Source organism: Balaenoptera borealis (genome assembly GCF_965194805.1).
Source record: "Balaenoptera borealis genome assembly, chromosome: 8".
NCBI lineage: Eukaryota > Metazoa > Chordata > Mammalia > Artiodactyla > Balaenopteridae > Balaenoptera > Balaenoptera borealis.
This window is the reverse complement of record NC_138865.1, coordinates 65,642,702-65,658,607: the sequence shown is the minus strand read 5'-3', so window position 1 is coordinate 65,658,607 and position 15,906 is coordinate 65,642,702. Positions and strand designations below refer to the sequence as shown.

The following is a 15,906-nucleotide window of genomic DNA, read 5'->3' as shown; positions in this document are numbered from 1 at the left end:
TTCTCAGAATAACTTCCTTTTGGTGCCATGTTGTCAGCTAGTTTTCCAAAGATATGCCAGCTTTTTTTTTTTAACATCTTTATTGGAGAATAATTGCTTTACAATGTTGTGTTAGTTTCTGCTTTATATCAAAGTGAGTCAGCTATACATATAAATATATCCCCATATCTCCTCCCTCTTGCATCTCCCTCCCATCCTCCATATCCCACCCCTCTAGGTGGTCACAAAGCACCGAGCTGATCTCCCTGTGCTATGCGGCTGCTTCCCACTAGCTATCTATTTTACATTTGGTAGTGTATATATGTCCATGCCACTCTCTCACCCTGTCACATCTTACCCCTCCCCCTCCCCATATCCTCAAGTCCATTCTCTAGTAGGTCTGTGTCTTTATTCCCGTCTTGCCACTAGGTTCTTCATGACCTTTTTTTTTTTTCCTTAGATTCCATATATATGTGTTAGCATACTGTATTTGTTTTTCTCTTTCTGACTTACTTCACTCTGTATGACAGACTCTAACTCCATCCACCTCACTACAAATACCTCCATTTCGTTTCTTTTTATGGCTGAGTAATATTCCATTGTATATATGTGCCATGTCTTCTTTATCCATTCATCCGATGATGGACACTTAGGTTGCTTCCATGTCCTGGCTATTGTAAATAGAGCTGCAATGAACATTTTGGTACATGACTCTTTTTGAATTATGGTTTTCTCAGGGTATATGCCCAGTAGTGTGATTGCTGGGTCGTATGGTAGTTCTATTTTTAGTTTTTTAAGGAACCTCCATACTGTTCTCCACAGTGGCTGTATCAATTTACATTCCCACCAACGGTGCAAGAGGGTTCCCTTTTCTCCACACCCTCTCCAGCATCTGTTTATAGATTTTTTGATGATGGCCATTCTGACTGGTGTGAGGTGATACCTCATGGTAGTTTTGATTTGCACTTCTCTAATGATTAGTGATGTTGAGCATCCTTTCATGTGTTTGTGGGCAACCTGTATATCTTCTTTGGAGAAATGTCTGTTTAGGTCTTCTGCCCGTTTTTCGATTGGGTTGTTTGTTTTTTTGATATTGAGCTGCATGAGCTGCTTGTATATTTTGGAGGTTAATCCTTTGTCAGTTGCTTCCTTTGCAAATATTTTCTCCCATTCTGAGGGTTGTCTTTTCACCTTGTTTATGTTTTCCTTTGCTGTGCAAAAGCTTTTTTCATTAGGTCCCATTTGTTTATTTTTGTTTTTATTTCCATTTCTCTAGGAGATGGGTCTAAAAGGATCTTGCTGTGATTTATGTCATAGAGGGGCACATTCTTTTGAATACTTCTGTAAAAGATATTAATCTTTTTATTATCATAAATATACTCAGTGATGTTTTTGACCGAGTGGGAGAATAAAGGCCTTTTTTTTTCCTGAAAGGATAAATCTTGAAATATTTTTATATAGGAGATAACTGGGTGTCTGTCTAGATAGGCTCTTTCTGTTCCAACCTGTCTTGTCATGTTAAAAGTTTAGTGTTTAGGGCATACATTTTAAGTAATTTTCTGGATGATCTTTGAAGAGATTTGCTGGAGACCCTACAGGTTATGCTGGAGACCCAGAAGGGAAAGAATCATCATCTGTTGAAGCCCTAGGTCTGTCTTAACTAATGAATAGCAGCTGTATAACTGGTAGCTCGTATACTCATTTGGCAGATGAAGGAATTGAGGTTTAGAATTATAACCAAACATTAAGACCACATAGATTACATGAATGAAACATTGTTTTAATTTATTCTAATAGGTTTGGATCAGAGCTCTACTCTTGTAACCATGCTTACCTCAAAATAGTTGAATAACCATTGTTCTAGGCCACAAAGTCAGGGCTTTTATAACGTTTCTTTCCTAATTTATTACTTTAACTGTATAATGTTTGTTATAGATTTAATCTTGTGATCACTTAAACGAATATTTTTAAGTATTATTTTTTAGTTTCACTGTTTACTAGTTGCACTCTTTAAAAACTTATATATGCTTTTATAGGACGAGCAGTGTAAGTTGTTTTATGTAGAAAGTAAAATATAAACCCTTAATCATTAAAGTTAACAGTGTACATCTATAATAATCCCTGCGATCACGTCTTAGTGAGGCCCCCACCACGCCTTGGGAAGTGTTATTAATTGAGGGGGAAAGTTGCTCTCTAAACAATGGGGTATGCCTCTAGATTAGTATAAGTAGAAGTCTCAAGAAGGTTCTCTGAACATCTTGAGATTCTCAAGTGAATAGCAGCAAGCCTGACTTTCTTTTGAGAACCAGAAAGTTTTCTGAATTCCCTGAGCTCCCACTTTTCTAGGGACCTCCTCCTCCTTCTCTTCGTATGCTCTGCAGGATTGACTCTTTGCCCTGCAGTACGCTTGTTGCTGCTGTGGAGTCTCTGGGTCAGCCTGGGATGTACTGCTGACTTGCAGACTTTATAGTTATGTATGGACAGGACACATTTCTAGTTGTCCCTTTGAGACTGATCTTTTGAGAAACAGCATTGTTTATGGTCGTGAGGAGAGGGCGGGTCCTACAAGCGAGGGTACTTCTGACAGCAACGGTGTTGCTTACTTTTCCTAGGCGCCAACTGGTGTCCTACAGTTTAGTTTCTTTCTGACACTAATGACTCAGTGTTAGCACAGCCCCTGCAGGTTAAGGACTCAGTCCAGTCTCACCAGTTGTCCCCACTTCAGATGCCAATTGCAAGTCCTTACACCTGACCATTGAGCTATAAAGTCTAGGGGCTTCCTACAGTTCCCTCCTCAGGTTTGATAATTTGCTAGAATGGTTCACGGAAGTCAGGAAAACACTTCTTACATTTACTGGTTTATAACTCAGGAACAGCCAAAAAGAAGGGATGCACAGGGCAAGGTATGAGGTGGGGGTAGGTGTGTGAAGAACTTTCATGCCCTTTGCAGGTACATTACCCTCTTGATCCCAGAAGCTCTCTGAACCCTGTCATTTAGGGTTTACGTGGAGCCCCATTGTGGCTACACGATTGATTAAATCACTGTCTATTTGGCGATTGACTCAATCTCCAACCTCTCTCCCTTCCCCTGACGTCAGAGGTGGGGCTGAAGTGCTAACCCTCTACTCATGCATTGACTTTGTATTCATGCCTTGGTCTTTCTGGTGACCAGCCCCAATCCTGAAGCTATCTAGGCGGCCCCAGCCACCAGTCATCTCATTAGCTGACAAAAGACACTTTTCAGTTCTGCAATTCCAAGGGTCTTAGAAGCTCTTGTGTCAGGAACTAGGGACTAAGACCAAATATTAATATTTTAATCAGTGATGTTCCTCTCACCCATATCATTCAGGAAATTCCAAGGGTTTTAGAAGCTCTGTGCCAGAAACCAGGAAAAGACCAAATATATGTTTCTTTTTATGTCACAATATCATAGCGAGTATGATTTAAATAGCAAGCAGGGAGGATCATTTGGGAGAAGTATTTGAAATACATTGGCGGGACCTCCTTGGTGGTCCAGCGGTAAAGAATCCACCTTCCAGTGCAGGGGACGCGGGTTTGATCCCTGATCAGGGAACTAAGGTCCCACATGCCGTAGGGCAACTAAGCCTGGGCGCCACAGCTATTGAGCTCGCGCGCCGCAATGAGAGAGCCTGCGTGCCGCAAACTACAGAGCCCACATGCTCTGGAGCCCACAGGCCACAACTAGAGAGAGAAAACCCGCACGCCACAGCTAGAGAGAAGCCCGAGCGCTGCAACGAAGAGACCGAGTGCCACAACGAAAGATACTGCTGCTGCAACTAAGACCCAATGCAGCCAAAAAAATAAAGAAAATAAATAAATAAATAAGATAAATAAATATTTAAAATACATTGGAAGGATCGAGGGGAGTTGTAAGCAGGCTGCTTGTGAGGGGCTACTTACTGTGATTTTATCTGCAAGTAATTTTAGAGGCAGAAGTTGTGGTCGACCTCTTAGTACACAGCTGTCACAGGTGTAAATCAAATATTGTGGTTTAACTTTTATTTCTTCTTGAGCACTCTTAGTGGGTTCTATATGCATATCTATTTCTACTACCTTTCTCCAAGAGCTTTTATTTCTGCCAGAAATATTCAGAGTTGGAGGCAAAAGCTTGGTTTCCTAGGTATAAGTCAGAAAGAATATTTTTAATATTCTGGGATACTGTGTGCATGATCCAGGAGCTTGGTGCCTGGTCTGTAGGCAGGCAGGTTCTACTGATTGTTTTTTAGTGATGTGGCGATTGAAAAATTTCAGAGCAGCCATTGAGGGTGCTGCTGGTATGACAACAGTGTTTTCAGTGGTTTACTTCAGTACGTTTATCCAGGGTCGTATCTGTTTTCCCCATTCCCCCACTACAGTAATGCTTGTCAGGGGGCTAGCTATCCTTCATAGGAGGCCGCTTAAACAGAGGAAACATGTCTCCTCTCGTGTTTCTGTAAATACAACAGTCCAGGAGTCTAGATTTCTGCCATGCGGTAAGAGGCTCACCAAGAAAAAAGATAATTAAGTGTCGGCATAGAATTTTTTTTTTTTTCCCCTGCTATAGCTGGCAAACCTTGCAGACCTTGAAGAAATGAGAGAAAAGAAGTCCTTCTTGCAGTATTGACTTGTTTTCTTTTTGCTTAAGCATTACTCGTTGATTGAGGAAAACAGTTTATGAGATTCTTGCTTGGCTGTGAGAACACAGTCTACACCAGCTTTATTAGGGCTGTGTTGTTCAACAGGGACTCTGTGATACTAATACTTTTGGGTGAAAATGAACATGTATACATCAGTGATTCTCAATCTTTTCCTCAGGACTCCCTGTGCCCATAATCATTTTGAGGACCCCAAAGAGGTTTCATTTCATCTCCTTTCTTTTCATTTCCTTTCTTTAACTCCCTTCCCTTCCCTTCCCTTCCCTTCCCTTCCCTTCGCTTCCCTTCTCTTCTCTCCCCACCCCATTTGCCCCCTTGCCCCTTTGCCCCCTTTTCCTTCCCGTGGATTTACCTTAATGGTACTTATTTGCTGAAAGTTAAAACAGGGAAACATTTAAAGTAACAATCATAAATGCATAAACAGTTACATTTCTTTTCTTGAATTCATCCATTAGTTTTATTTTCTAGGTTAAAAACCCCAAATTACTCTCATCTTTATTCATGTTTTCTATTATTAAAACAATTATTATTGTTTTTTGTTCTTTTTTAAAAAAATTTTTTTAATTAAAAAAATTTTTTTATGGAAAGGCATTTTATTTTAAATATAGCAGTGTGTACACGTCAATCCCAAACTCCCAGTCTATCCCTCCCTGCCCCACTTCCCCGCCCCGGTAACCGTAAGTTTGTTCTCTAAGTCTGTGAGTCTGTTTCTGTTTTGTATTTATTTGCTGAAACTTAAAATGGAAAAATTTAAAGTAACAATAATAAATGCATAAACAGTTACATTTATTTTCATAAGAAAATAACAGTTTTCCCAAACCATAAAAATAAAGAGAAGAACAGCATTGTTTTACATTTTTTGCAGAGCTCTTTAATATTGGGTTTAATAAAATTGGATTCTCATGTCTGCTTCTGCATTCAGTCTGTTGGACCATGTTGTTCTGGTTGAGGTATATTGGAAGAAAGTCCAGCTTACCAAGGATACATGGTTAGAAGGGGTGCAGTATTTTAATAGCCTTTTCAGATAATTATGGATATTCTTTGATACTACATAAAACTTGACAAATGGTGTTTTTTTAAAGATTAGTTGCACCATGAAATCTGAAATCCCATCAGTGAACTTTTTGTTCTCTATTAAGCTAAAAATTCATTGGTCTATCTTGCACTTTGAGTGGCTCTTCTATGCATGCGTGATTTTGTAACGTCATGCATTGGTAAACAAAGATCTGTGTCATACAGGTCTTTTTATATAATATAAAAAAATTACATTTGTTATTATCACCATCAATTCCATCAGAAATAGCTTTAATTATTGGGAAGCTGTCAAGCTCACAAAAGTGGATACAAATTTTCCAAAGTTCTAATTTTGACTCAGAAGCTTGAATTTCGCCATTGTCAACAAATACTGTCAGTAGTTTTTTTGTTAAAATGACAGCTTTCTTTGTTCACTTTCATTGCTGCCAGATACCCAAGTCTGAATAACCATAGCTTGTCTGTTAATCATTCATTCAAGTAAAAATGCTGTTCCATGAAAAAGGCAGCTCATTCAACATGCGATTCAATTAATTGCACATGTGCTTTTCCCAAGACAACCATTGAACTTCAGTGTGCGGCAGAAGTGCTTTATGCATACATCCCATTTTATTGCACATTTAATAAAATTGATACTTTTTTCTTTTTTTTTTGCTTCATCAAGTCATTGTTAAGAGAATAACCCCCAACCGCCAACTGCAAATTTGAGATAGTCAAGAATATAACAACTGCATTGGTGCCACTGCCTTGATTCAAGCTAAGGCACCAACAGTTTTACCCTTCATTGCTTTTGTGTCACCATTACAGATGTCAGCAGTGTGACACAGGCAAATAACGTCTTCGTGTTATTATTTTTTCAGTTTATTTTTTTAATTAATTTTTATTAGAGTATAGTTGCTCCTTCATGTTATTATGAAATTGACCATACAGACCTCATGAAATTGTGTTGTGTATCTCCTGGAGTACACAGACCTTACTTTGAGAACTGCTGTTACACTATTGGCTCTTCTTTTTTTCTTGTTGAGAATACAGTTGGGAAAGAAGGGAGTTCTGTGCTGGTAACATTTTCACAGATTTCCCAAACTTTGATGCATTTGCACCAAGGGACCTTTCCTTTGCCTCATTCTCTCTTGATTCTACAGCAAACTGTGGCATTCGGGGTGAGACTCAGAGCTTCTGAATGTTGCTGTGCTGGTATATTAAAAAAAGAGATAATTATAGTAATAAAAACATTGGTATTCATTGAATGCTTACAATGTCCATGTCCTTGTATGGTTTTTTTTTTTTTTTTGATTTGATATTTGTATATATTGTGGAATGATCACCAAAATTAGTCTAGTTAACATACATCACCACACAGTTACAAATTTTTTTCTTGTGGTGAGAAAATGATCCACTTTTAAGATCTACTCTGTTAGCAACTTTTAAATATACAATACAGTATTAATCAGTCAATCAATCAATTACTAGTTAACTATTAATAGTTAACTACTGATACTGTTGATATCTTAATATTATATAATAGTTAACTGTTTTTTTTAACATCTTTATTGGAGTATAATTGCTTTACAATGGTGTGTTAGTTTCTGCTTTATAACAAAGTGAATCAGCTATACATATACATATATCCCCATAGCTCCTCCCTCTCCTTGTATGTTTAATATCTGCCCCTGCCCTCTTCTTTTGTGAAGGTGTTGTGAAAACTAATTTGATATTTAAAAAATCTTTAAAACAGTGTGGTCTATTTTCATTGCCTGGCATCTTACAAACTGCATCATATAGGGAAGTAAATATATACCAACGAGATTACAGTGTAACTTTAGAGGTTCATTAGTTAACTATAGTTTAAGAAGAGGAGGAGGAGAGGAAATTCCTAGGCATAGTGATTCCAAATGATCAAAACATTTAGAAGCTACGATGCAAAAAACATTTTCCCTCTACCGTATATTGGAAGACAGAAAGTATTTTTTTCAAAATTAACTGGATGAAGAAGGTACACTAAAAAGAGACCAGAAACAGGAAAGGTGTTTAGAGGCTGAAAGGGAGGATTTTCATTTGGAATTGTGTGATGATGAGAGTATTTAGATATCCTGAAAGTACTTTGCCCCCCAGAATATTTAAGACTTGTAGTTTACATGAATATCATGAATCTGGAAAAGGCAATAGCCAAGGTTAGTCTATTCTTGAACAATGCCATGGTTCAAAGGTAAGCAAGAGCTCTTGGAGATAGTGGAGGGGTGAATAATTTGATGAGATAATTTCAGGAAGACAAAATACCGTCAAGAATGTGCCAATGTTTCTGACTTTTAAAACTAAGTTAAAATCTGAATAATCATTATCATGTACTTATGATTAAATGCCGTCTCTTTTTCCCCTCTCATAAAATTCAGCATGGAATTGACAGACAGATCATATGAAAATAAGATAATTGGATGGATTTTACATAATAATATATGCATTATATAATCACTTTAGAATTTACAAAGAATTTTAGCACTTCGGAATTTTAAAACAAGTTTTACATTTACTATTTCATTTTAATATTAAAAAGAAAAAAAAAAACCCTGAAATAGGTGAGAAGGGAATGATCACCATAAGAGAATCTATCTTATGGAAAGAGTTAGAATTTAAAGCTAGGTCTTTGGGGGAGTTCCCTCGCGGTCCAGTGGTTAGGACTCAGCGCTTTCACTGCCGTGGCCCCGGGTTCAATCTCTGGTCAGGGAACTAAGATCCTGTTAAGCTGTGTGGTGTGGGGGCGGTGGGGGGGGAGCTAGGTCTCTGGACAGACAGTTCCTGTACTTGGGACTGCACAGTGTTCCTGCCATGCTGCTTTGCATACTCTGGCCTGGAGAGTATCCAAACAGAAGACAAATGCTCTTTGGGCCAGAATGTGACCTCATTTTGGGGCAGGACAGCTGTAGAGCAGGGTCCTCTACCAGGTCAGTGTTGAGTCTGAGGACAAGCTCAAGGTGTGTCCTAGATCAAGTCTTAGACCAAGTCTGCCAGAGGGCTTGGCACACACACTTTCCTGCTCTCTGGCTCCATTGTTAAGAATTGTTCTTTTCCTGTACTTCTTGTTCATTTTCACTAGGCTTATAGGAATTAAATATTTCCTTAATCCCTAAAAATATTTTGAGAACTCATCACCTTAACTTATGACCATCTAAAGGAATAAAAGCATCATCCATCTTATGAGTTTCCATCTTTTTTAATAAAGCAAATGATATGATAAATTCACTGTGAGCCAGTAAGTAGAGTCCAAGTTATTCAAACCCAAGGATTTTTTTTTTTCAGTTTAGATCTCATTTTTAGTATATATGTTGGAGATATTAGCTATTAGACTTTATGGAATTTCAAGTTCCTGGTTAACTTTCACTCCCATCTTTCATTTGTCAAATTTTGGTCTTCACAGTAAGTCTTCTATTGTGTATTATAAGGAAACTGAGGTGGAAACTGTTAACGTTTAGTGTCAGATTACTTTATTTCAAATGTAGGCAAAGGTTCTTACCTTTTGTTTTGTTTCAAACACTGCCTCTGACTGAATGCTAAGCATTTTCCATTGTAAATAATAATAATGCTGCTGCCGATGATACCATCACCACCACCAGTACCGCCATGGAAACAGGAACGTCCCCTTTTGCTTCAGTTGGCATTTGATGTCTTTTGAATTATTTTCAGCCTAATTTAGCTCTTCCTATTTTCCACTTGAGCAAATCCACTTTGACTTTTTCTAAAACAGGTAAGTCAACAAGGCAAGGACAGGAGCACATTAGTTCACAGGTATACCCCTTCTGGGACTTGAGGACATTGCTCTACAGTATTTATTTGTAGCACTGAGACAGCTACTGGTGAGGAAGTTTACAGTGTATCACAGCTGTATAGACATCAAGTACTAGAGGTAGCTGCGGTTGCTGCCACCCGCTTTGATATACTGTCCTCTGCTATAGGCGTGAGGAATTTTTCCTCTTAACCTGTTATGTCTTTCTGTATTTTTCTGGCCTTCTATAAATTTTTGTAAAATGTCATTTTTGTGGAATAGATCTATGCCTCTTTCATGTTAACAGATATACGTGCTTGAGAGATTTGACCCTCTGGGAAATCATATTGAACAAATGAGATTTGGCATAGGGATTGTCTTTTATATCCATGTAATGGCAGTATATCGCTTGGCACATGATAGGTGCTCTGTAAATGTTATTTACATGAATTTTGAACCTAAAAGTTAATTAAATGAAATACAGTTAATAAATTTTTATTAAATCATGCACAATGTTAGGTCAGGAAACTAAAAATATTGGTAAGACAGGTAGTGGCTAGCAAATTCCTCTGCTAGCTGGAAGATAATCTCACATATATGAACCCTTTTACCCTGGGAGGTATCATGGTAGCACAAGAAACACGGAAGGAGTGGAGTTGAGAGGAGGGAGCGGTCTAGTGAGTCCTGGCAGGGATGGGGAAGGAGTGGAAAGGAGGGTGGTCTGTGTGGCCGTCGGATTTCAGGTAGTCCTTGATGATGCAGACGATGAAGATTTTGTTTCACCTCTCGGAATATATTTGAAAGATAAAATAGGTGTCCTGTCTGACATTAATATCACAGATACTTTGGAGTGTGTGCTTCTTTTATAATCAGGGTTATTGTTTTTCCCTGAGTCCCCTGCTCACTGTGTTTTCACACCCTTTCTCTTAAGAGTTGCCCGAGGTTCCATCGATTGAGGAGGAAGTGGAAGAAACCGAGTCTTGGGCAAAGCCCCTGGTCCACCTTTGGCAGACGAAGTCCCCAAACTTTGTGGCCGAGCAAGAGTATAATGCAGCCATGGGCAGAATGGAGCCGCACTGTGCCATCTGTGCTCTGCTCATGCCCTACTACAAGGTAGCCAGGGGGCGGGGCCCCTGCCCACGTTTCCTTTCACTGCAGCACTTTCTGTGTGACTGTGGAAGCACAGGTGAATCTCTGTAAGGTTAGTAGGCACATGAAGAGGAAGACATTAGTACTTCTGCAGCTGATGGCTATCATAGAGCAGCAAATGGAATTCCTGAGTGCCACTTGAGAGACTTTTCTCTGACAGTGCTTTATCATTTTTGAATGTCTTGGTTTATTTCAGTCAAGGGGGCAATTCCAACCTTTCTTTCTACCCCTTTCACCAAGAAACACAGAACTTAAAGCTTAAGAATAGTAGAAGCTTACAAAGAGAGAACTTAGATCTAGTCTCTGCTTTATGTTTGAAAATATTACTCTCAATCATATAAATGTTGGCTCTGGGCCCACATTTAAAATATCTCTCTTCATCTTCCCACGTGGAACATGCAAAAGACACAGCAGGACTCAGTGCAAACTGAATTGTCCAGTTCACCCTCATCAGCCAGCCATTCATGATATTATTTTCAGATGTCATTTTGTATATGTTATGCTGATAGCATCTTAGGTCACAGAGGGCCACATTCTCCAGCAGTAACACAGACAAAATGATCTTTCAGAATCTGGTTAGAGTAAAACTACCAGATCCATTTTTAGATACAATATATTTTAAAGTCTATTGATGTGAACATTGTGTTCTGGGTTATATTTTCACTGGTAGAGAGAGTCAGAAATATTTTACTCAAGATCACATCATTCCTAGAGTTCCACATTAAGTAATTCTGGTTAGACGTTTCAGAGCATGAATATGTATGATGTGCCACATTCTCAGACCTTTGTAAATAGAGGAAGTAGTTCGTTCACTTGTCTTTGAATGTGACACTGGTGAGTGATTAACCTTATTTTTATTTCCCATTTAGTCACTAAATTTCTGTGTTTTCTTGGAAAAACTTACCTTTATATTGATTCTTATTTCTGTATCATAATCTGCCTGTATATTTCCCCGATAATTAAAAAATTCTAACTAAAATGATAAGATTTGGGGAAATTTATTAATATAAGGTCTCTGGGGATAATAAGATAGTTCATTAATTAGTTTCAAATAAACACTGAATATTTGTTGTGTATTTTGGTGAGAGGTGACGATTTCTTTTTGAACATTATCGTTTGTTATTTAATGACATTTGCTAGATCTTTCTGTCTTGCTGTTTTAAAACTTTGTGGTGAGTCAAAAAGCCTTCAAACACTCTCTAAATGCTGTAGTACAAATTAAAACGGAGGTCTTTGAAGATACTCCTTCAGGTGTAACCAGGTAAGATTCTTCAGTAAATGAAATCAGATCTGTTAACCTGGTGCAAATAAAGAAGCAAAAAAAGTTCATCAGAAGAATTGATGCTTTTCATGAACTATGTATTTAAGAACATAGTTTTAGTAGCTCATCGATTTCTGTACCAGCAGATGTACAGAATATCCTCTCACTCCTACAGCTTAGCTTCTGGATGGGAGCCTGAGGAGCAGCACTGATAAAGAGCTAATAGTTGGGTCCGGGAGAACAAGAGGAAGTACAGAAGCTGGAAGTTGGTGGATGAACAGCTATTAGTGGATTTGAGTGACCAGAGCAAGTGATCTGAGCTCTTTTCCATGTTTTTCGCTCACGTGGAAATATTCTGTTTTTCAGCCAGATAGCAGCAATGAAGAAAATGATTCTAGATGGGAGACAAAATTAGATGAAGTGGTTACTTCAGGAGGAAAGACTAAGCCCCTCATTCCAGAGATGTGTTTTATTTATAGCGAGGAAAATATAGAATATTCTCCACCTAACGCCTTCCTGGAAGAGGATGGAACAAGTCTTCTGATTTCCTGTGCAAAGTGCCGCGTACGGGTTCATGCAAGTAAATGAGTCTATCACTCATTAATCGCTGGCTTTTCAGTGCTTCACAAAGTCTCTATTTCTCACCCGTTTGTAACTTGCCAAATCTATCACATTGTACTATTGACATTATTAATGGTTAGATCATTCTTTCTCACATTTCTTCTAATGAAAGTATGAATAGGTGTAATCATTCTTTTTCCTCCAATTTTATGTGGTATCAGTGGAGAACAGGTCTGGTTCTGTTTGTTCGTTTGTTTGGGGTCCAAATGTGGGGTCATTGTGGGATTCCTTTCACATGCTTGAATTTTACTTATTTTAAGTTTGTAAAAACTGAGTTTTAATCTCTAATGTTGATTCATGACTGTTTTCCTTTGTTACTTTTGAAAGATAAATGAGTATTCTTTTGGTGATTTGGGGAATTATTGTTAAATTTAATTATCGAGTTAAAATTTTATTCTTTGTAAGGGTAGGGAGATCTTCATTGCCTTCCAGGGGGAAAAAGTGCTTAGAGTTGTTTTCCCCCAAGACTGAGAAGGTTAGGCTCCATACCTGTCTCAATTTGGTGTTTTTACATAATTGTGTAAGTGGCAAATACATTTTTTTAGATTGGTCTGCCATATAAATCCTCTAAAATGTATAAAATGGATCTATTAAACATTGCAATTCTATTTTAAAGCATTTTAATATTCTAACTCTTACCAAGTCAAATGTTCTGTTAACGTTCTTATGTATGGTGTGAGTCTGTCAATGTAGGATGAATGATTTATAATAAAGGTATTACCTTCTATATTTACCCCAGAGTAATACCAGTCTTGTGTTAAGGTTGAAATTGCCTGGCTATCTAGCATTTATTTATTAGATACTTTCATCTTCCCCAAGGGATTTGAACATGATGTGCTTGAAATGTAATTATATAAAACTTCTTATTTGTTTCTATCAATTTGTAACACACATACACATATATATACACACACACATTCACTCTACGTGATTATATTTATATGAGAAACAGTGCACCATTTCACAAACAAGTTTGGATTTAATCTTGACTCCAGAATGCACTAGCTATGCAATTTAGCCATAATATTTTATAAACATGTGCTTGAACCAAACACTTTATGGTCTTGGGTAACTATGATAGACTTTTCTTTGGGTAATTACATTTCTGTTATTTTCTCTTCCCGTGTCAAATGTAATAGAAATTTGATATGAAAAATTACTCCTTTAAATTTTACTCATTTAAATCTTTCAAAACTCTTTTTTCGGGAAACCAGAGTAACACATGTTTGTTGATACCATATAATTGCTACATATATTTATATCATCAGCTATCTCTTTACATCGTTATTTTGAGTCAGGCATGTACTGAATGGACAAATAGAATTGAAGACAGCTCTTCATTACTAACTATGAATTGTACATCCTTTGTTCCTATCACTGAAATTAAAGCTAATTAAACATAATTTTTGAAATGTAGTTTTACATTACATTAATTTTATGCACTGATTTTATGTACATAAATATTATGTCACAGTTTATTTATTGTGTCATTTTAAAACTTCCCCAAACTTTGCTTCATAAATTGCAACTTATTTTGAAATATGTTTTGCATGAGTAAAGGACTAGACTTGACAATTTAGAAATTTTCTAATCACGCATTAAGTATTATCATCAGTATTCTCTATAATAACTGTTGTGAGCACTGGTAACTATTAAGATGCACACTCTCATTTTTTCTGGCAGTGATAATCCTATTAGCTATGAGGCATGAGAACCAAAAGTATCTTTGAGCCAGCCTTGCTAATGTTTTGTTCTAAGCAGTGAGAATCAAAAATGGTATGGTATGGTAGGCTGTTGTTCCGATTTTATTTATTCAGTGCTAAAATGTGTAATATTGTCGAAATGCAAAAGACTTTAATTAATGGATCCATACTGTTATTTTATAGGTTGTTACGGTATCCCTTCTCATGAGATCTGTGATGGATGGCTATGTGCCCGGTGCAAAAGAAATGCATGGACAGCAGTAAGTGGCTAATTTTAGTATCTTTTAACTCCTTTTCTCACTCCATCCACTGTGGGTCCATTTAAATCTAGTGGTCAGGTAAGATGGTACACATGCTTTTGTGTGCCATTCCACAGTTACCTGTATTTCTCGTCTTCTCTTTCCAAATCATCCTACCTGGTAGCTCTATATCGATTGTGGAAATGTTAAATACATTTCTAGGCATCACCATTTGCTCAGGAACCTGTGGAGACTACTGGTTTATTAGAGCATGTCCAAAGTATTGCTTCATGTTCTTGCCCAGCTCTATTTTGCAATTCTTGAAAATAAGTCTTCTAAGTAACAGTGAAGGTGGGAATCTTCAGTGACTTCTCAGGAAACTGTGCTAATTCACAACTGTTCCACTAGCGTGAGGTCTTCCCCGCTTATTCATTCGTACATTCATACTTTAGAAAATTTTAGAGTGTTCTGTGCTAGGCATTGCTGTGAACTTGAGACAGAAACTTCAACAACAAATGATTCCCCACTTGGAGAACATAGATTTCTCTTCACCTAAACTTTTTCCTGAAGACCCTGTTGAAACTTTAGCTTACATCCAAGCGTTGCGTTCCATTCTGTTAATCCACCATGTCACCCATTGTATCATTTGATTATGTGCTACCTTAACTTTTCTTAAAAATTCTCTTTCAAGAGGTATCAGAACATGGTTGAAAGTGGAGACCGATCAGATCTCAAGACTGTATCCCTCACTCTTGATCCCAGAGCAGATGCTCAGCTTGATTTTGATTGTAATAGTAGCATTTGCTTTATTCCTTAATGATCTCTAATGATAATGAGTTAAATTTCCTTGCAACCAGAGTTAAAAACCTGAAGGACAATATAAGGACAATGCTTTACATGAGGAAAATTTATGTCATGATTATGTATGTTTAGCTCTCAGTGTTGAAATAGACATATGGTGACTATAAATTAAAAGCATCTGTGAGAATGTCTTTCTGTATGATTTTATTGCTGGTATTCACTCTGGGTAGTGAGGGGAAAATGGGGCAAAATATGGACACTCTTTATAGTCCAAATAATCTGATTTCATATTAGAGGTAATATCTCCAACTTAAGAATTCTTTTCATTAGTGGGCCCAGATAACATTTTGGTATTTCCTTTGGTGTGTTGTTCATTATGTTAACAAAAACTGTATAAATGTACAGCATCTTTAAAACAGCCATGAAGTCCTGCTATAATAAATACATTCAGCTCTTGTTTATCAAGCTGGTTCTATTCGTATTATATGAGCCAAAGTAAAGCCTTGTAGAGTCAGTTTTACTAATGATATCCCCTCATTCACTCTGAAGTATAGATTTAGAATTTAGAGATATTCTAATCCAGTTCACCAAGGCATGAAGAGTTCTCTGTTCCATCCACAGTTACTGCTTGGCTCCTGTGCTCACACACCGAGCAGTCCTGTTACCCAAGGTACTACTGTCCTTTGCATGGCAGAGCCAGGGCCAGGCC

At 37.6% G+C, this 15,906-nt stretch overlaps 1 protein-coding gene across 11 annotated transcripts in view; it reads left to right on the top strand.

Moving 5' to 3' along the window:
• KDM4C (lysine demethylase 4C) overlaps positions 1 to 15,906 on the top strand; it is a 443,948-nt gene that overhangs the window by 256,621 nt on the left and 171,421 nt on the right. For 8 of the 11 annotated variants that reach the window (XM_082404367.1, XM_082404366.1, XM_082404364.1 and 5 more), the window contains 3 exons: positions 10,355 to 10,536; positions 12,200 to 12,413; positions 14,341 to 14,417. In XM_082404367.1, coding sequence (XP_082260493.1) covers positions 10,355 to 10,536; positions 12,200 to 12,413; positions 14,341 to 14,417 — 473 coding nt within the window. Of the gene's footprint in view, positions 1 to 10,354; positions 10,537 to 12,199; positions 12,414 to 14,340; positions 14,418 to 15,818; positions 15,868 to 15,906 lie in introns of all 11 variants that reach the window. The other 3 variants (XM_082404370.1, XM_082404369.1, XM_082404359.1) reach the window with 2 other exon arrangements.